The following is a 22411-nucleotide window of genomic DNA, read 5'->3' as shown; positions in this document are numbered from 1 at the left end:
GAAAAACTGACTCAGAAGCAATTTCATGCAGTCAGTGATTACAACTACTAGATATCAAAGTTGTGTTACATGTGTAGTCTTCAAATATTTTAAATTCCATTGTAGGGGCAGGTACAGCTTTCTCACTTCTTTCTCACTTGTTTGCAACTTGCCTAAGGATTCTGTTCATATAAGCTAGCATCTTACTGTAGATTTGCTTATATTCTAAACTCTACTCTTCTTTAATATGAGGGACTGAAGAATTATAATCACTAGACTCATTCACGACAGTTGGAGCAATTGGAGCAAGGGTGTGTTGCAGTGAAAAAAACTTGATACTGAAATGTAGAGAGCAATGATAAATCTCTAAGGCTCATTCCACACAGACAGTGATTATACCCCCACCCCTGGTAATCATTTCTTGTTAGAGGCCCAGTTGATGTTCCCACCTACCTTTCCTTGCACCACCAATTGCTCCTTCTAGCCAATGGTGAATCTCCCAAATATTAATGCCTTTGGGCAGGGGGTAAATCAAGCTGGCCATTTTTGTATTTTCAGTTGGCAAGAAAGAAAGTTGGGTGTGGGAGGGAATGAAAAGCTAAGATACTTCGGTTTTTGGAGGTGGGCGAGGAATCCAGAAGCAGAATGCAGGATGTGGCAATGTTCCCGCCAATGGAAAGCCATCTCACCCCCACAGCTCAAAGGAACTGCTCAAAACTGTAATTGCAGTGTTTTCTGGATCAGGATCCAAACAGATTAATTTTGGAAACTAATCAGCTCAGGTTTCCAAGACAGCCAGAAGCTTCACAGTAAGGGTTCCACTGAGCTCAATCTGGAACATTGCATCTGGAAGGTGCCTGAGTTTGTGTTAGTTCCTTTTTTATTTTCTAATAAGCAGTGTAATAAAGTTACAAACTGAACACATGTGTGCCTATGCATGTGTGCTTTAAGCTTCCATCACATTTCTGTTACAACCAAAATACAATCTTTGCAAACTGTAAGTTAGAGTCAGATAGCACACTGATGACAGAAGGTCAGTTTATGCATTTCTTAGATATGAAAGGTCCAAATAATAAATATGAAGTCCTGTGTGAGGAGGAAGCAAGCACAAATCATGTGTATTTTCTTTTTACTTCACCAAATCCAATCCCCAAACTCCTTGCCCTGTAGTGGTGGATTAGGGTAGCTGGAGTTCTATGTAGAAAGTTAAATGTTTATAAAATGTATTGTAAAAACACTTTTCATTAAAATATTTATATGTTGTTCTTAATTATGGCTATTATCAGGGCATCTATCAATAAAAAAATACTTAAAAGTAATCTACAAATAGAAAAAAAATTAAAGTCAAGAAATATAAAAAGAAAAAAACCCAAGTGTGTGTGAGTATATGTGCATACACACACACACACAATAATGCAATAGCAACTGTGTTAGTAAAAACATAGTAACCACCATCACCATCACAAGAGCTGATAATTGCATATTATCAAAAAGCTGTAAAATGAGCTCCCTCAGGAAATTACTGCAAACATTATTTTAAATGTAGAGAGTGATTCAGGAACCCCTAACTTGGAAATATGAATACTGTCCATTTTTTTTGGGACCAAACCATCCATAAATCTGAGCTACAAGTATAATGATAACTCAGTCCAGAACATCTGAAGGACATTTGAAGAGCTATTGCAACGGTTGGCATCAGAGGACCCTCTCAGCATTCCCCAGAGATCACAAAGTGGGCAAAAATTTTGTTCTTGCCTTTTTTGCCCTGAGGTGTTTGGAGGATTGAAGGGACAAATGGGCGCCTTAAACTTTCATCGCTTAGTCTTACCCCCAAATGGGTATGGTTTTTCCCACTAAGGGCAAAATAGTGTATTAAGGCTCTTTTGCACCTCCCTAAGCCTCAACATGCAGAAAAAATCCAGTTGAACACTCCAGCACCATCCAGTTTGGAAGGCATCACTAGCCGTGCCCCTTGCAGGCCCTCAGCTGGGACACAAAGTACAACCCCTGGGCCAAAGTAGGTTGCTCCCCCAGACCTAATTGAATAGATAAACAATTGCTTTCTATTTCACTGATATTGTAAAAACCACCATTTTAGAATGTTGGAACCGCCTTCCTCCCACCGTATTCTCTGATGCACAGAAAAGGCTGAAAATCTTCATAGGACAAGGTACCACCACTGACCAGCATGTCAATTAACTAAATGAGGTGACAGACCAAAACTAGTTCTTTTCTGCCTTGACAGCCTGGTCAAACAGAATGGAAGAGAAAAGAGGAAGGATAATTACATGAGAGCTGGCAGCAGTGGAGGTTAAGGTGGTGCCGTCAGACGCAGCAGACGTCTGGCTCAAGGTTGGGGAAGGTGTTTCAGAACAGTCAGTAGTATCATAGTTACAGTTCTGTAGCTCATCTAGCATGGCAGTGGAGAACTCGCTCACTGGCCGAGAGGAGAACTCACTCATGGCTGACAGAACAGAGTCAGTTTCAGTCTTGTGGAGCGTAGTGTCAGGTGCTAGGAAAGGGTATGTATAGGAGAACGGTGAAAGGACCGGGGTTCTATAAAAGTGTGACGGCCAAAAATCATCACGCGGTGATAAAGGAAATGACGTTGCATGGGTGCCACTGTCAGGTGAGAGGGAGGGTTGGTGAACTGGTACCATGGGAGAAGGAGGTGGTGAGGGAGACAATGGTGCAGCTTCAGCTGAAGTTTGTCTGTGTGTCTGGGAAGCATTTACCTCCATCACATTGGCAGTCACTTTCTGGTTTCCAAGCTGAAGTTTGAGAAACAAACAAACAATCAAAACATAAAACATATTACTAAAACTGATTTTTAAAAGCGCTTTCCTTTTGTTGTGTTCAAGAGTATACAAAAAAAGACACACACACTGTGTGTGGTTTTTTTTCAGGCTTTGAAAATAAAAATCAGGTAGAAAAGAAAATAAAGTTTATTTTAGAAGGAAAACATACTAAGTGAATTTGTCAAGTAGTAATAGAAGCAACGCCAGAAACTACAGTGTACTGAAATAAACATTTATATTGGTTTCCCCGGCTTAAATTGTTTGAAGTTTTGTTTAAATTAAGTATGATTAAGCTTAATTTATCTATCACTAAAATTAGAGGGGCATTTTTAAAACACATAATTGCATCTGCCTTTTTTGATGGAAATAAACAAAAACAAGCCCTAATTCCTAAAGGGCTCCTCTATCACGGTTTCAATGGATGGAAGCAGTGTACACTAGGAGAGTACAAATTACGTGCCATTTTTCTAGAGCCAATGGCAAAAGATACTCATTCCTTGCATGTGTAGGAAAACTCTATGCCATGAAGAAGAAATGAGATTGTGCCACTGAGTCTTCTCCTGGCATCTGAATGTGGATATACAAAAAAAAAAGAAGTCCATCTTAATATCTGGATGGGGGTGGTGGAGGCAGGCAAGAAGAAAGGGATGCTTGTAAGACTAGGGGCAAGACCACCCGTCTGATTTTACTTCCCCTTCATCTCATGGAACGCTTTCACCAAATAATCAACAAAGAGGAATGGGCTTACAGCTTATTTAGACTCCATGGAGGGAGACAACATGGGATAAACAGTCTCCACCAGCTGAAAGCTTTCACATAGGTATCTTTCCCATTATTAAAATACAACTCTTTTGGAAGTACATAGATTTCTAAGAGCAAAAGTCCCAAATCTAAATTTCATGCCAAAGTCATACAAATTTCCACAGGAGACTAAGACTGCTAAGGTCTTGATTCAAAATCAGCTTACACTGGATAAGTGTGCAGGCAACATAAATATGTATAAAAGAAAAACGTCTTTATAACAGAAAAATATTTGTATAAGAGTAAGGGAACTGGGCCATTGGTAATTGCTCTAATAAGCCATCCCCCTTTCTAAAAGAAATAATTCTTTGGGAAGGAGATGGAAACCAGGGATGGCAAAGGGACCTTTTTAGTTTGTCTTCTTCTCTGAAGAAACTGCGGGGGAGGGTCTGCCCATATTTAATTAGCATATGATTACTGAGCTTACTAAACATATTTTTGCCTCATCAAAATAATTATACTGCATTGTGTATCTGCTTTTTTTGTATATACACTATTTTGTCTTAGGAAAGTGTAGAGAATTTTAGAAGCCAGTATTAAACTGGAAGGGTGGAATGAAGAATCCTAATGGTCTAAGCCATCATTATAGTAAAGGCTTGTAATTTACATGATATAATCAATCTATTATATCTATTATAGTACACCGGGACCAAATAAACAAACTGACTTTGATATTAATTTTTCATTCTCAGATTCAGTACTAAAGTAATAGATGAAGTGGTTGGTCAAGGATCCGCTTAGTAGCTGCCAGCACCAAGAATATATTTAGTTATTACTGGCATACTATGAAACATAATTGATAGGAAACTGCTCTTGATTTTTAGCGGCAACGTGTTCCCAAAGTTTAGGAACTGTTAAGATTATTTCAAGAAATACAAGCTGTTAGGTATAGTTTTTTATAAAATATAAAACATCAATTATCTCTCTACATATTCTCATATCAGAATTAATCAATGTACAGCAAATATTAATTTAGTATTAGCACAAATGTAACTGAGATGTTGTACCCTAGAGTTGGGAAAGCTATGGCCTTGTAGTATCACTAAATTACAATTTCCCACATTCTAAAACCTCTTACCCCGACTACGGGGCTGGGATTGTTAGGAAGTGTAGCTCAGCAACATCTAGATGGATACAGATGATATAGCTGGTTCAAAGCATTATAGTGGGAAGGCAAAATTTGAAATTATGAGCACATTATGAATTTGGGTTTGTACATTGCATATGCCTGCCAGTTCATGGGATGCAGGTAATGGTATGCTGGTTTGCAAGATGTTCTCTAGATTACAGGCCCCAGCTTGCATAAAATAGCATGAACGTGGTTAGATTAAAGCTAGCCTTTGGTAGGACTTGTCCTTACTGTTAGAGGGAATGCTACACAAAGCATGGATTTAACAAAGACTATTAACCTAGTCTATATCAACTCTATCTTACTAAAAAGTTATGTGAAAAAAAAACCCTTAACTGATGAAAGCCAAAATGGATAGTGGAGGTCAACATCTATTGGCCCATCTAGTGATGAACATAACACATTGAAGAATGAGACTGGAATGCAAGAGGAATAAGTGGTAAAAACCTTGAATTAATAAAAGAAATTATGCAACATTCTGAATGAATATGATCCAGGGGAAAATTATTTTGCTAGGTGACATGAATTGATGGGTGAGAATGAGACAAGAGACTACATCATTTTGAAACTCCTAAACAAATGAAAACAATGTCAAGTGAGTATCTGTTTAGAAAAATGTCTGTTTTAAATATGTGGTTTAAGTATATATATACTTATACATGGCAAAGGAATTAATATAAATTTCAAATGATTGATTCGATTGTTTATGACAAAAAATTGAGAGAAGTGAAGGATGCAAGGGTAACGAATTGTTCTGATTGTGGGACAGGCCACAAGAAAGGAATGAAAGGAGTGAAAGAAACAAGATTGAAACTGTAGGAACAGAAGGTAAGAGTCCTGTAGAAAAAAGTGTCAGAAAATAGATTAATCTCCCAACATAATGAATGGAATGTTGACATAAGAAAGATAATCTGAACTGGCCTCCTTTGTTTATTTCCTTCCTAACAAACCATGTTTGATTTGTGGAGAATCAGGGCAGGAATCCTGATTTGAGTAATAAAATGATAAAGTTATCACAGAATCAATTTCTGCCATTTGTTTTGTCCTCTCAATTGGCAGAAGGAGCAGAGTGGAAGCAATTGAGCAATGTGTATCTGCTCATTTATGATAAGCTGAAATCCTTGGAAATTCTGGCTTATTGTATTTCCTTTACATTTTCAGGCTACATGAAAAAAAGCACTCAACATACTAGCAATTTTTTTTCTTCCTAGTGTTTTTTCCGCAGGTGAAGGGTCCATTTTTTTCCGGATCAACTGAATGTTGATCCATTGGTTGCAACAGGAATTGACCCACTGGCTTGTTGCCTGAATCTGATGTTGTGGGCTGAGAGAGAGTGCCTGGCCCAAAGTCACCCAGCCACCTTTCATGCCTAAGGTGGGACTAGAACTCACAGTCTCCTGCTTTCTAGCCTGGAGCCTTAATCACTAGACCAAACTGGCTCTCAGCTCAACATACTAGCAAAGATTTTACAATATATTTCTATATATTTCCTGAGAAATAGTCTCAGTAGGTGGCAGCACCTGGCTGACCTTAACATTTGGAAGCTAAGCAGGGCTGGATCTGATTAATATTTGGGTGTGAGACCTTCAAGGAATATTATCCTGGAGCTGTAGGTTAGATCATCTGGGAAGGTGATCAAATATACTGAAATAAGGCAGTAATAGCCCACTGCCATACTGTTTTGAAGAAAATTACATGGATGTATCCATGAAGTTCCCAGATTTCAAAGGAGTAATAAGTCTCACATAATTTGGGGGCATAGAGTTAGGAATTCACCTTGTATTTCCAATTTATCTCCTACTTTATCTGTGAGTCGGTGACTGCAAATTTCATAGAATTTCCTTCCTGCTTTAGTTTTGCAAATATACACTTTATCTCCCTGAAAAGAATGGAGGTAGCTAGAAGGTAGACTTTCACCTCTCCTCCATTTGTATTTCTTACAAAAAAGCTTTGTTTGGTTACAAAAGAGGTGCTTCAACTGTCTCTGCTTAACTTAGATCCCCACTCTCAAGGGATACAAATGACTTCCTCCAATAAAACTTTAAAACCATTATGAAATTTATTATTTCTTACAGTCTACAATTTTTACTAATAGTAAATGTTCTGGCTAGACCCTAGTAACAAATAGCAAGTGTGACACTTAATTGTTTCCGAGCAATGCACCTCTTTAACAGTACAAAACCTAGTTCGGTATAACTGCATCTGACTCTAGGATCTGAATGTTAATTCCATATGCTCAACCATTTTTTCCTTTAAAACCTGCTTCTGTTAGTCTGTAATCATTTTTCAGAGCACTCAAAAGTGCTTTAAGTATTCTGTAATATGTAAAGAAGTCTACTTTAATCATTGCATTAATGAGGGACTCTAGTTGGCTTTGAGCAAATCCATTAAGCCTTTCCATTGGTAAAGCTTATTTTTGTTCTTTTTTCCAGGCAAGGGACAAGGACCAGACTGCAGCTTTTATTTCCAAGATTGCCTGGGGCCCTATGGGAGGCCCAGATGTATTATTGAAAATAAGGGTAATTATAGAAACTGGCTCTTGTATTTTCCCATTTTAAAAGAACCCCTAAACAGAAAATTATAAATCAGGGTGGAGCAGAGAATTTGATATGTATCAAGAGAAGTATCCAAGGATACTATATTGCTTATCCCTTTGACATTATAATCATTATAACATAAATTATATTTATATTAAAACCATGTATATAATTATGTATATAATACAGAAATAATGTCTTTCTGTTCTACACTTTTTAAAGTCTGTACAAAATTGTGAAAATTCATTATAGATTCCCATTATCTGGTAGGATCCAATGTCCTAAAGCAGTTTGTTATTATCATGGCTCCTCCCCACCCCAGCAAAACAACTCTCCTTCAAGCTTGCTGGTAAAAAATGGGAATACTCATGTCCTCTCTCTTTTTCACAGCAATCTGCTTTTCTTCTAGGGATAGAGAGGTCACTTGGAGAAGGGAACCTATTTACTTCTCTCTCCTCCATGATCCTAGAAAATTAACTTCTTGCTGGTAACAGTGGTCATTCAGATTGTTGCACCCAAGTTTGGTAGCCTAAATGTTTGTATGGGGGTTCATATTCATGCAGCCCTTGACCTGACAGTCAATGTAGAACTCTGGGACAAGAATATCATCTAAATCCAATGACTGAAATTTTACAATATGGGTCACATTCATAGGAAATTATCTTTGCATTAAAAGGTAAGATAACAGTCACCTTAAGCCATAAGTCTTGCATATCAGAAAGATAGCACCCTGTAAGACTTCTGCTTATGAAATTATAGACATTGAAGTCCAAGATTTAATTCAGAGCACACGGTATCTATTCCTGTACTTCTGAACAGTGGTTGTGGGCAGTTCATGGAGTGCTATTTCTCAAAACAGCTACACTGAGATACATTTATCAGGTTGTCTAAGCTTTCATGAGTAAGGAAATTAAATATGCAAATACAAGTGGATTACAGACACTGTGGACAATATCTCCAATTTTAATGTAAGGTTTACAAGAGTGCAAGGTAAATAATGACACCACATTGCTGGCCTTGCTTCAAAGGACCAAGACACAAATAAGAATTTAAGATGAAGAAAGTGAACTGATTTTTGTTAATTAACGCATAGAACAAAACAGCACAAAAAATTCATCTTTTAACACACACACACACACTCACATGGGTAAAAATACCTTATTCAGAGCTATGCTCAATTTTTAAAAACATGGTTGTTTATTAGAATGTATGAAAGTATCAGGACAGGCTTTATATCACTTCAGTAAGGGTTGGCTGATGTTATGAAGATACTTTAAGTGACTAGTGGAAAAATGGCTTATATAAATAACTGGTGATGGTGACCGTTAGATATCTGTTAGATATCTTGCATTTTTTATTGCTGTTTTCCTAGAAGCTGAAATATGTCATCAGCCAAATGACACTTCTTTTACTGTACATCAAAGATCAAAGAGGTACCTCCTCCATGTTATCCACATAAATCTAAATAATCATGCCAGTGATATTAGAACTACCTCAGAGACTTCCATACTAACCATGTGGGTTAAAAACTACATAGGGGCCAATGAACAATGCAACTCAGGAATGCAGAAAATAAAGATACAAATGTTGCAAAACCACTACTGCTTGTCATGGCTCTATACGTAATGTCTTTGTAAAAGAAACCTCCATATCCTCAGAAAAATCCCAAGCTACTATTAGGAATAGCCAATACTGAAATGAGTTTCTTCAAACAATATAGAGGTTCTGTGTATAGAAAGGCAGCTTATTTTATGACATTCCCCTACAAGTAGCTATGCAGTTAAGTATTCTTCTAAAGTTGTCTGTAGTCTTTAGTGGCTGTCTATATGGTTTGCTGTGGGTGCTCTATCTCTTTTTCAACCATTCTGACGACTTACGAGTGGTTAAGGTGCACTGCTAAAGTAATGCACTGCTAGTTAAGAGTGGCTTTCCTCCTTGTTAAACAATGCACTGCCCTTCTGTAGGATGAGGTACATAGTTTGGAGAAATTCTTGGACTCCACAATGTTACTAGATGCCTAAGGGACCTTGATGACATGAAGGACCTTTATCAACTGGCAAACACTATTCCAGTTGATTGTAATAACCTTGTAACAGTGATTCACTTTTTAGGAACTTATGTTTGTAGCATTAGTTACCCAAACTAGCATATATGTAGTATTAATCAGCAATGTTCATACTGTACACATATTATTATTATGTAGTATTAATCAGCAATGTTCATGCTGTACACAAAATTATTAAATTATGAGGAATTATACAGACTGTCTTTCTCATAAAACAATATGTACTTTTTCCTTCTCTGTGCACTCCTCTAAAACCATTGCCATATTTATCTTTGGCCTTAATTTATATGGCTTCCTAACTTTTGTTTCCCATGTTTTTTTTGTGATATATATCATGCCCTACATTTTCTCCTTTCACATGAAGAATACAAGTACAATTACAGTCATTTCTGCCATTTTGTCTTTTTTTGACTCCTGCTCTGAAGATGTTGCTAGTATCTACCAATAATTTCTACTTCAGTATCTTTGAACCAAAGCAGGATGTAAAAATATAACATATACTGTATCAGACAGGAAAAGCCTAAAATTTAATAATGACAAACACTCATATGGATGGATAACCTTGGGCACTTATTTAATTTTATTGAAGTAGTGTTGAATTTATCAGAATCTGTCATATGTCCATCCCATCAAAATGAAAAGAATTTAAGTGAGAAGTTTTTAATGAATATTATGCTTGATTTGATAATACAATTGCTGAGCCTATGTTTCATCAGAAATTGAAAAGTGGTGATTCATATTATACTGAAGTGGAGAAATATGCATGAGTGATTCCTACAACTTGTATGAAATGAACCTCTGATGAATTCTATGAGATCCTTAGGTCTTCTGGAACCCATCAGTCCATAATGGATAAAAAGCATTAAAACCCATTTCACTCTATGCAGTAGAATGGGAATGCAAAGAGTGATGCAAGAGAAAGAAGTGTGAACCAAAGGTGGTTTTTTTCATGCTTCCAATAACACTGGACCTTATCCTTTACTAAGGATTTTCTGAAAAAAAAAAAAAGTTTTTGCAAACCTGGGCAACTTTTGAAGAGCACTAAAAGTAGCTCTTGATTGGAATGAAAATCTCCAGGGAATGTAAGTAAAAATATGCCCGCTTGCTTTTTTGGTTAACTGCGTAAGCCACAGAATGTGACATTTTATTCATGCCAGTTTCTCAGAGATAGAGCAGCATGATGAAAAATGCTCAGTTTAACTTTCTGCTTAGATTAATCCCTTCTTGCTCATTTAAACATTCCTCTATCAATTGGTACATCAATTTAGTTGCCTTCACCTTCCTGAACAGCTTGACTGGGATCTAAATTGACTTTCCTTTGGAGATGGGAACTTCTGTCAGCTGAAAGTAAAGAAGACTTAGAAGAGCTCATTCTGAAAGTGAAAATGGAAAGTGAAAAATCTGGGTTAATATTAAATATGAAGAAGTCAACAGTAGGTTTAATCTGTAAATTATCTACTATTGCTGTTTATTTTATATGCTGTTTTATTTTCTTGGGCCCAAGAATAGATAAAATAGAAAACATGCTGAAGATGTAAAGTAGAGATTAATATTATGAAGTAATGCAGTGAGGAACTTAGACAAGAACATGAAAGATAAACTGCAAAAAAGATTAGTTATAGCAATGGCCTTTCCAGTTGTAACATATGAAAGCTGGGCACTTAAGAAAGAATGGGAGAAGCAAGATGGACACTTATGAATTATGACTCTGGAGTCAGTTGCTAAGAGCAGCATGGACCTCAGGAAGAACAAGTCAGTCAGCCTTGAACCAAATAAAAACTGACTGCTCCCTTGATATGACAATTAGAAAGCAGAAACTCAAAAAATTATTATGACTGGGACACTGAGAGAAGAATAAGTGAAGTCAACAGATAACATAAATGAACAGGATCAAAGAGACTACTGGAATGACCTTGGAACAGCTATGAGTTATTATGAAAGAAGGTCAAGATGGTGAGCATTTGTCCATGCAGTCACCAGGCACTGAATCTGACTCAATGGCATATAACTAATTAACTATTAATCTTCAAAATCAGCCTCAGAGATAGTTAAATTCCTTGGTTCACAAAAATGCTCTATGTATTACTTCAATCTAGCAGTGAATTACTCTTCTGAAAAATAGCCTTGGAGTCAGACATTATTAAGTACACTTTAAATAGAAAGTGTTAACATAATTTTAAAATAAGAAGGGAGTTAACTACTGGACTTATAAAATGATCCTGCTTTTAGTCAGATGTACTATATTGGTTGGTCTGGTATTTTCTCATTGATGCATAAATAGGAATTGTTTAAAACCTGCTCTTCTCTGCCAAGAAGCATGACTACCACAACAGCCTCAAGTGAAATATGCCCACGTTCACTATTAACAGTTATTCCTATTCATTCAAAATCAATACATACATTACTGTTCAGTTTACGACCTTCTCTGGAGAATTGAGAACTTCATGGAGAAATGTCAAAAAAGTATGGATGCCTGCCCACCCTCCCTTTTGTTACTTCAGTGCAATAAAAGGAGAAACCTGAGAATGTCCTGTTTTAATAGTGCAGATACAGAACATAGACATCTTACACAGCAAAGCTGAAATGCTGTTTGGAATATTCATATATTTTTCTGTAAAATGGGAACAAAGTCACTGATTTCCTAGTTCAGTGCTAAATCCTTGTTCTAATGAAATGCCTTATTGCTGTATCTCCTAACTTTTGAATGCAACTTGAACTGTGTGGGAAAGGGATAGGTGAAATCTTTCCATGTAAGCATAGGAGACAATAGGTGACTCTTTTGATTCTGGGCACTGCCTTTCAAAATGGGCAGTGCTGCCAATTAATGACAATCAGAAAGTTCATAATCTGTTTTTGGATCGAGTGTCCTTTCTATTGATCACAATTTTGCCCCCTCTAGAACACAAAAATGTTCTCTTTATATGACTGAAACATATTATGCTCTTTGCCTCTCTCCCTTCCTTGGACTAAGATGGGCTGGAAATGTATTTGGAATGAATAATAATAGTAATAGTAATAGTAATACAGTGGAATGGATTTTTCATTATTGTGACAGGTAGTTTTACCCAGGAATTGTGGACATTGTCAGAACCAGGTGAGTATGCTAAAGAGAAAAGAGTTAGGTGATACAAGAAAGAGCTAAAATTAAAAAGAGAGAGAAAGAGATAAACATAATATACCACATGGCATTGTGCAGGCGGAGGATCAGACATTTGCTGCATATTTTCTGGTGGCATCTTTGAAGTTTCTGGAGAAAATCTGGATGGATGATGTTGGCATTCAGGCGCTGCTTTACAATCAGGGATGGGAGCTATCTGAATGGAGAGAGATGCTTTGTGTATCTCAGGCACGGGGTTACAGACAGGTGAGGCAGGCCTCCGTGGAGCTGCTGAGGCACCAACAGACTCAGGCTTTTGCTGTGTACGACAAGGAACACTACTAGATGCATTCTGTGCCTGAGTTAATTTCAGGGTAGAAACTCTACGCTTTGGAGACGGTTTGTGGCCTTGATGAACAATAGTTCTAATGCCAGCTATTGTTTTTGTGCTAGAAACCGAGGCCAGTGGTTTTGTGCTTTTTTGTGTGCAAGACATTCTTGTGTTAGACTTTTTAGAATAAATTGTCCTCTGAAGAAACTCCTTGTTAGTAGAGTAGGCAGCATCAGGATATGTCTTAGTTTGGTTGGTTGTTATGGAATAGGAGTTACTTCCACTCTTCTTCAGATTAGTTATTCCAGATCTACCAAAACTTTCTTTCCTAGGGGGCGGGGGGGGTGCCTTATTTGCCAAAAGCATCCACACAACAAAAGAATATTACAGGAGAAAGAGACAAAGCAAAATGTTAGCAGGAAAGTAAACAGAGTTAAGATATGTCTTTTTAAATTTAGGCACCAATATAAACACAGGCATAGCAACCACTGCTCTTGAAATACAACATTCCAGATGAAAACATTTTATTTTGATAGATGGAAAATCAGTACATATTTACTGACACCCTACATCTCTACCTTTAAAAAAGCAACATGGAGTTGAATGAGGCTTTTACTCAATTCAGTGCAGATAGGATTGCATCAAAAACACTCTCTGTGTAACAATATGAATATAAGATATTTTACCTTTAGAGCAATACTACTGGTTATCAGAACTGTAAGGCAGAGAGAAAAAATACACATGCATGGGACAGATCATGCAAGCAACAAACTATTCTGGTGGAAAACTGTATGTGTGTGCGTGCACATACCCCCAAATTATTGATTTACTTATTTACTTACAATTCTTGTATGCTGCCCATTCCCGCACGCTGTAGGCAGCTAACAATGCAAACAGATAAAATACCTCCCAAACTACTAATATATGTAAATACATACATACATACTTACATACATAAATACATACATACATACAAACTTCCAACAAATACAAATATCATGAGCCTGCAACCCCACCTTCCAATCAAAGAGCACCCATCTCCTGTGTATGATGAAAAGGTAAGTCTTCAAGGTTTTCCTGAAGACTAGGAAGGATAAGAATTTCTACTGGGGGGGGGGAGTTTGGAAGAGTTGGAATAATGATTGAGAATGCCCACCTCTGAGACCTGTCAAGTGACAGTTTCACAGAGACAGTACCTAGTGGGAATTGTCCCTACTTGATCTGACTGGATGGGCAGATTAATACAGGAGAATATGGTCCCTCAGATAACCAGGTCCGAAGACACGTAGGGCCTTAAGAATGACAACTCCACCTTGAATCACACTTGGAAACCAACTGGTAACCAACACAGCTTATAAAGAAGTTGGGCCACTTGAATATACTGAGATACATCCATTGCTAGCCAGGCCACTTCATTCTGCACCAGCTAAAGCTTCAAGATGTTCTTCAAGGGCAGCCCAATGTACAGTGTGTTAGAATAATCTAAATGGGAGGTGACTAGGACATGACTAACTGTAAGTATGGCCTCCTGGTCCAGGACAGACCACAATTGGCAAACAAGATGTAAAGGTAGTCCTCGACTTACAACCATTTGTTTAACGACCAAAGTTATGATGGCACTGAAAAAAGTGATTTACAACCAGTCCTTGCACTTATGACCATTGCAGTGTCCTCATGGTCACGTGATCAAAATTTGGGTGCTTGGCAACCGGCATGTATTTACAATGGTTGCAGCGTCCAGGGGTCATGTGATCACCATTTGTGACCTTCCCAGGGGCTTCTGACAAGCAAAGTCAATGGGGGAAGCCAGATTCAGTTAACAATCATGTGATTCACTTAATGACTGAGGCAAAAAAGGTCATAAAATCAGGCGCAACTTACTTAACGACTGCATCGCTGAGCAATGGAAGTTCTAGTCCTAACTGTGGTTGTAAGTTGAGGACTACCTGTACTTGTGTAAAAGTCTTCCTAGCTACAACTGCCACCTGCTCCTCAAGCAGCTATATTTCTAGGAGAACTCCCAAATTGTTGGTCACCTCTGAGCAGGGGAGTACAACTCTGCTCAGAGTCAAAGATGGAATTTCCCTAGAATTGTTAGGCCCAAATCACTCCATTTTTGGAAACATACATCATTTCAGTAAAACAGCTTCTCCTAACTTGGTGCTGAACAACACATTTTCAAGGCTGAGAATTGTGGGCTTTCAGTTTAATGCATGTTGAAGACATCTGATCACAGGAGGATGGAACAGGGTTTTTAGAAAAAGAGGTCTACACCTATATTTTTAACATGAAGGAGGTTTCATAGCTGGATGCTTTACTCCCTGAAACAAATTTAGAGTAGGAGATAATGACAAACTGTGTGTAAGTAGTATAATTTTTGTCCATATAGCCAAGACATACACCTGACTAATATAAGTAAGGTTAGGAAAGCATCCAGGAAACTTTCATCCAAAGGAAACAACTCCTTCTTTCTGTGAAATCACAGCATTGGAAGTGGAAAGGTGAGTGTACGTAGCTTCCTGTTTACCTGAGTTGGTGATTTCTTTTCTTGTAGGTTTGGCCGGACACTTCGAAAGCCTTTTGCTGCAAGAGAGGAGCTGCTAGTGTCTCCATTCAGTGTCTCTCTACTTCCACTGTTAAATGATCTCCAAGCTTTTATATGGAAAGAAATCCAAGCAAATTTATTTCTGATACAGAAATACTTTGATAATGTAACAAGTGAAATCAGTTTTTGTTGTTGTTGTTGTTAAGGAAAAAGTGGTCTCTTTGGATAGAGATGGTAGCACCAGTGTGAAAAATGAAAGGGTATAAATACATATGAATCAGCAACAAAGGACAGAGTTTTATTATGAAGAACAACGCGGAAGTGATGGTGGGCCCACCACTATTGTTCAGCTGAGACAAATCACTGTTTTGTCCAGTAGCATCCATAAGACACCAGAATGGCATAGATGACAATATGAACATGATGTCATCACACATGTATCATCATTTGCCCTTCCTTGCCCCCCTTCACCCCATGAATGCCCTATGACTTTTTATAATAGTCTTTCTCAGTGGCCTCTCCACCAGTTCATTTTATAACTTAACAAAGAACTAAGCCTTGAATCTGCTTGTTTTCTTTTTATCTGGAGGTGGGAAATCCAAGTTCCATCTATAATCCTGACACTGAGGAAATAATTAGGACTCAGGTAAAGATCTCTTTCAGAAGAAATGTCAGGAGATCTATCACATGCGTTCTTATAAACAAATTACAGGTTTTCCAGCAAAAATGACCACCTTTTGATTTTTTTTTTCTCTTGCTATGGAGAAATTTCTACAGTTTTCTAGTTCTTAAATATAACTGCTAATCAAATAACATCAGCTGGAAAACTCACTTAATTTCACATATGGAATGTTCCTAGACTTGGGGCACATTCAGACAGCTGTTTTCCAGGCTCTGAGTCAGCACAAAGTATGCCAGCATAAATTCATAGCTGATCTCTGTTCAGCTTCGTTAACAATGCCAGTGGATGGACTTTCTTTTAAGAGTATACTGTGGAAACAAATAAGGTGCAGTGATTGCTGAATATCCCTGCCAGCAGAAAAATTAATCAGTTTTCCTAATGGAGGATGGGGCAAAGGCCGATGGCTAGATCGGTGGGTTTAACCATCTGTGAGAACCTGAACTGAAATAGGTTGGAGCTTTCCATTTCAACTTACCTCCCATCCTGCGAATCACCTGTAATGACTGATCTACAGTGGTGAGATAATGGAAACCTTCTGGTAGAATAAGCATGCGGGGGGGGGGGCAGTCCCAGTAAACCAGGAAAGGCTCCCTCTTTATGCTTTATTGGAAATTCCCAGCCTCCCCCCCACCCCCGGCATGGAGTACCTGTAGCACTTAATTCACAGTGGTGTGTGACAGAAGTTCGCAGCCTCTATCACTCTACCCTCTGCTATAAATCAGATGGTTCAAGCCATCCATAGGGTAGGGTGGAGCTGATGGGCAGGATGCTTGGAAGACTGCTTCTAGTGATGGTAGCTCATTGTTAATTCACTGAACGTGCCCTGTTGAGTGACCTGCTTGTCAGAGCTGTCAATTATGCTACATGTGTCAATCTGTATAGAAAAAAATACTCTGCAAAAAAAGCAGGTGGTTTGGGGTAATGCAGGCATGCATACCCCACACACTCCCAGTTCATGACTTGCCAGAAGCAAGTCCCACAGCTTGTCTTGTCATCACCATGGTTGCCACCAAACTGCCGCACCCTGTAAGTATCTCAGGCTTGGGTCGGAAGAAGATGGAAAACACCAATTTCACACTGGATCAGAAATTTCTGAAGTCAGATGGCCTCTTCTGTGGACTGGGGATCAGAAGAAGGCTGCATTATGAGGGGATGGCTTTAAACACTGGTTATTGAGGCATCCCCAACATAAAGATAGGGGAATGTGTGCAATAGTTGATCTGGTGTGATGGAGCCCTCAAAGACTAAAGGGCCTGCTTTTCTGTTGGTAACTGACTGAAGTTGGACAATTGACCTTATGTAACAATTATTTGATAGCTTTTATTATTATATTTAAATCTCTCTTTGTGGTGGGTGGGGGTATAAGAATAAAGTATGCATCTAAATATGTCACATTATCAGATATTTAGGAAAAACTGACTTGAAGAAGACAAAAAGTACAGAAACCCCAAATGTAAATGCACTGATTCGTCTAGATGGCAAGGACAATTGTAAAAGCAAACTGCAGTCACATATTTTAAAAGTCTGTATCTTTAATTATAAGGAATTTTCCAAGAACTTTTGCTAATGATAAAACAGTTACTTCCTATAAGCAACTTTTTTTTGGTTTTATGCCATTTTCTAATAACAAAAACATATCAAGAATTATCTGTTGAAACTGATGGCTGCATTCACATGACATTTTGGTCCAGTGTTAATTTACCCAAGTTAATTTAGTCAATGAATCCAATCTTCTGGGTCTGTAATGAACTGTAAAATTAGCCACACCAACTGAGTTGACCCAATATATTAGACTAAAATGTGGTCAGCAAATTTTGTGGATCAATGTGTTATGTAATGTAGGGTTTTCCTTGATGAGTTGACTGAATCTAAGCAAATCACTCAGAATTAGAAGAAAAAGATTCAGTAATATTAAATAAAATGCTTTTAGGTCACACATTCACAAAGTTTCTAGTCCAGGGTAAGATCAGTCTCAAATTTAGTAAGATTCATATAGGAAAACAGCATTAGATAAAAGTATGTCTTGCTTATTCCATATACACACCAGCATACAGTACAAACTCTGTAATGATGCAAAAATGAAAACGTGTATTGTGACAACATGAACCCTGGACTTTTGTACTTATGTCCTGACATTGGACAGAAGAATGTAAGTCATGAGGTTTCAATGAAATGTCACGACACACATTTTGTCATGGATGCTATACAAACACATGCAATACTATAATTTTTTAAAAAAAATTACCTGAATCTGGTGAATGGGAATCAAGTCCTAGAAAAAGTAAACATTGAAGTTAATATATGAGGTTTGATTAGTATTCTTACAACTTGTTTTAGTCTCTGAAATTCAAGGAAATTTACTTACCAAACATACACTCTTTGAATTTAATGAGATTTTTAAAGATTAGCATTTAAAACATCTACTTTGGGAACAATCGTCATGAACTCAGTGGGATGTACATGAAAATAAGCAGCATAGAACAAGGGTTTTTTTAAATAGTTTTAACTTTTGCTTGGTCCAAACTCTCTTTTATTTATAAGAGTTCAACAACTTGGTTCATACACATCATCCTAAACCATTTGTGACTAAGTGTTCTCTGAATCAGTATTAATTCAGATACAATACTGAGCCATAAACCACGGTTTACCACCTCTATGGTGGCAAGAGTAATATAATATTAATGTCTGTCTACTACTATATGAAACAGCTAATATTTATAATACTTCTATTTCAAAACCAAAACTCTCTGGCAATTACAAATTGCTAAAAACATTTAATATTAAATACATGAGAACCAGCAATGTTTTGAGGGGAGACTCATGAAAAATGAAGAATAAACGATCTGGAACAAACCTCAACAACCTTCCAGCCAGGGAATTCTAGGAGCTGAAGTCCATATACTTTAAAGTTGCTGAGGTTGAAAAACACTGATCCAGAGCCTCCAGAACACTGTTTCTCAGCCTCGGCAACTTTAAGATGTGTGGATTTCAACTCCCAGAATTCCCCAGCCAGCCATGCTGCTCTGGAAGCTCTTTTCACTTTTATTGACCATATTTTGGCAAGATCACAGTTAATCTGTGATGTCTTTCTCTGTAGAAACTATTTTAAAACTGTGTTTAATTAATTAATTTTAATTTTAAAATTAATTCCTTAATTATGTGAAAGATATATTAAAACACTTTACAGATAATTTGATAATTAATTTAAAAGGAGCCATAATGGCTGTAGACGTTAACTTCTCTAAAGCAGCTGAACAGTCAATTTTATATACTGAAAACAAGAGTGTTTTCTCAATGCTTAAATGCATTTACTCTTTGCAAATTCCCTGCTTAAAAAATAACCATGAAGTATGCATGGATTATCTGAAATTACTCTTCCCTTCTGCTACCTACCCACTGCTCAGGAGACTACAAAAACACTGAGTCAATACCTGTGGCTCCATTCAATTATACTCAGAGTTATAATTCTTCTTCTGATATAATTCATCTGAAATAATTCATCTGATTCAATTCCCTGGGCTACTATCAAACGCATTTGTTTAAAAAAGCATTTAACTCAGAATTGTTTTTGAATGTTGGTGACAAAATGACTTGACACTTTTAAGAAACACATGGCTTTTGCCATTTTGCTATCATAATTTTTTTAAAGCAAAGAGCTTCATTTTTCTATGTTGACAGTGTCTGTGACAACATTTAGCTAAGGGTTGAAGGTAATTGCTAAAAGCTGCTAATATCTGAAATCTAGTTTATGATTTCTAATAGCCAAAGGGAAAACCTTTCAATCCAATGTTCTAAAGGGCACTCAGAAAATGACAAATGTTCCACTGCTTTCAGTTTGGTGAAATTGTCGAAGCCTGAAAGCTACTTCCTAGTCTTGCACTACTGAGTGTCTTCTACTCCTTTTCAATAGGGAATTGTAAACAGTGTCCATCTAGTTGAGCAAATACAATCACAAAATAGAAAAAGTAAAGACAGTATTTTACTTCAACACACAAACTTTTGGGGGCATGCTACTAATTTTGTACAGTTGTTCTTAAACCAGTTTATTCTTCAAACTATTACAGTGCCCTTGTTCTTCTATTGTCACTGGCAATATTGTATCCTGGAATGGGTAAGTATTCCTCTTCTTTCCTGAACATTTGAGCTGAAGACTCTCACTGAGGCCTAATTGTAGACTCTGCTCACATAATTCCTTAAAAATGCCTGAGGCTAAGCGGAATTAAAGTTCAATCAATGGTTCAGCATGATAAGCAAGTATCATTGCCTGGATTGCTTCTGTTGAAGCCTCTACATCAGAAATGTGCAACCTCACATGATCCCTCAAAATAGCATGTGTGCAGCCTACAGACCCTCCCAAAGTTGCAGTGGAATTGAATTGAATATATGGAAACATTATCTATAATGGAATAATTGATGTTAACTGAATTCAATTAATTTTCTTTAATACAAGTAGTCCTTGTTTAGCGACTGCCTGAAACAGTGACCATTTGTTATGATGGTGATGAAAAAGTAACTTTGTGATCAGTCCTCGGATTTACAACCTTCGCAGGCCTGTAAAGCGAAGGAAAGCTGAAGTAAGATTGTAAGCACAGTCGCAGTTTCACTTAGAAACTGCTTTGCTTAATGACCGAGTTGCCAGTCCCAATTGTGATTGCCAAACAAGGATTCCCTGTATTAATTACATCTAATTTTAATTTAAATGTAATCAAATGTCATGTTGATCCTGAACATTTGTACTTTTATCTCTGGCTAACATTCATTTTCTAAATAATAGCCTACCTATGAATAAAGTATGTTAATCTGGAATTCCTTTTTATAGTTTAAATGGGTGGACAGTGTGTGCAACAGCTTCTCATGTGTTCAAAGTCTATTATTTCATATAAATGTTTGGAATGTCTGTAAGGTCTAGTACTACGTTTAGGACCACATTAAAACATCTGTGCTTCCTTTTTATTTCTATACTACATTTCCTAGACCACTGATATCTATCTGATATGTGATGTCTCCATATGTTTGCAATACAAATGTCACAATTCTTTGCCACAGTATATGCTGGTGGGGGCTAATTCTAAAATATCTAAAGGATATCAGGGTTACCTACCCCTGACACAAACAACTGGAATGTCCTGTATAGCACACTGCTTAATTCTAATAATTAGAAGAGAAACACTGAACAGTGATGGAATGACAGACTCATCACAATAACAATTGTGAGGATCTGTGGTTACCAGTTCTAATATTCAGTTCTAACGCACAACATATAAAAAACAACACAACGACACTGAAGTGTGGCATTCCATGGTTAACAGCTATACCTGCAGTCAATAGGTTTGGAGAACTCTGAACTCTCTTCACCGCTGTTAATTTGACAGACATGGCAGCACGTTTGCGAGCACACCCACCACTATCTGAAAGCAGAAAAGGACACAGGCACAAGCCCACAACGTAGAACGCAAGCACATGCGACGTACACAGTGAGGATTATTGAGATATGTAAATGTGGACATAAATCCATGCAGTTAGAATTTGTTGTTGATCCTTAGATATTTGTACATACGTACCAAAAGGTTGAGGAAGCTGTTGTTAATTAATACTGCCATTCCAAAGAATACACCAGCCAAAGAGATTTAGCGTGTGCTTTCCAGTATTTGAAAAATCAGTTGGGTGTACCTAACTCACCACAAAAAAAGACTAAAAGGCAGGATTAAAACTGACACATTGAAGTAAGGAACTAATCATAACGCAGAAGTAGGAGGTAGTGTGTGGCCATCCATGGAATATTTTGATACAGATTATTAAAATGATAGCCTGAATTATTTACTAGAAGGCAGATGTGCATGGACAAGTAACTTTTTACTTTCATCTAACTATCTTCCAGCTCCATTAGAAAGATTAAAAAAAAAAGTTTAACATTAATTTATAGTACTGCATAGCAAGTAGCCTTTTGGTGGCTCAGGGCCACCCTTAATATTTGTTGATAGAAGAATTGTAGGGGACAACAACGCAAAATGGGTATAGCTGCTTTTTATTTTTTTTTTCCTGGATTTTTGGAAACAAGTTTAGGTTTTCTCTTAAAAAAACAAAACACCTTAAGCCTATTTTAGAAACACGACAGTCTCTGCCTAAAATGGTGAGAAACCACAATATTGATTTTCAGCAGTCATGACTCTAGGATGCTGCAAGTTCTTCAGAAAGAGTCTGGGGCTGTAACTATTCCTGATTTATAGTAGTTTATGAGGGATGTGGAGAATGCTAGAATTTGGTTGTGAGCAAATGCCCTTTTAGTTCTTCAGAAAGGGCAATGAAATTTCTCACTAGGGATTATTAACTACTTAACAGAAACAAATGTGGCAGAAAGTTCTGGCTGTAATTGGAAAAACCATGGGAAAGGATTTTCCCAGTCAGAATTTATAGGATTTATGCACGCAATAATTTTGAATCTTGGAG

The 22411-nt window shown here is 37.3% G+C and overlaps 1 protein-coding gene across 12 annotated transcripts in view; it reads right to left on the bottom strand.

Moving 5' to 3' along the window:
• The window catches only part of SORBS2 (sorbin and SH3 domain containing 2), a 187169-nt gene that overhangs the window by 75005 nt on the left and 89753 nt on the right, over positions 1 to 22411 (bottom strand). For 2 of the 12 annotated variants that reach the window (XM_088131552.1, XM_088131567.1), the window contains exons 5-6: positions 18210 to 18236; positions 15265 to 15389 (exon numbers count right to left, since the gene is read on the bottom strand). In XM_088131552.1, coding sequence (XP_087987678.1) covers positions 15265 to 15389; positions 18210 to 18236 — 152 coding nt within the window. Of the gene's footprint in view, positions 1 to 2714; positions 2751 to 12488; positions 13086 to 13579; positions 13619 to 15264; positions 15390 to 16114; positions 16273 to 18209; positions 18237 to 22411 lie in introns of those variants that run through there. The other 10 variants (XM_088131505.1, XM_088131556.1, XM_088131516.1 and 7 more) reach the window with 9 other exon arrangements.

This window comes from Python bivittatus, unplaced genomic scaffold (assembly GCF_059951505.1).
Source record: "Python bivittatus isolate LINGU-HERP-01145 unplaced genomic scaffold, Pbiv_v1 ctg000070_np1212, whole genome shotgun sequence".
Taxonomy (NCBI): Eukaryota; Metazoa; Chordata; class Lepidosauria; order Squamata; family Pythonidae; genus Python; species Python bivittatus.
This window is presented reverse-complemented; position numbering and strand designations above follow the sequence as displayed.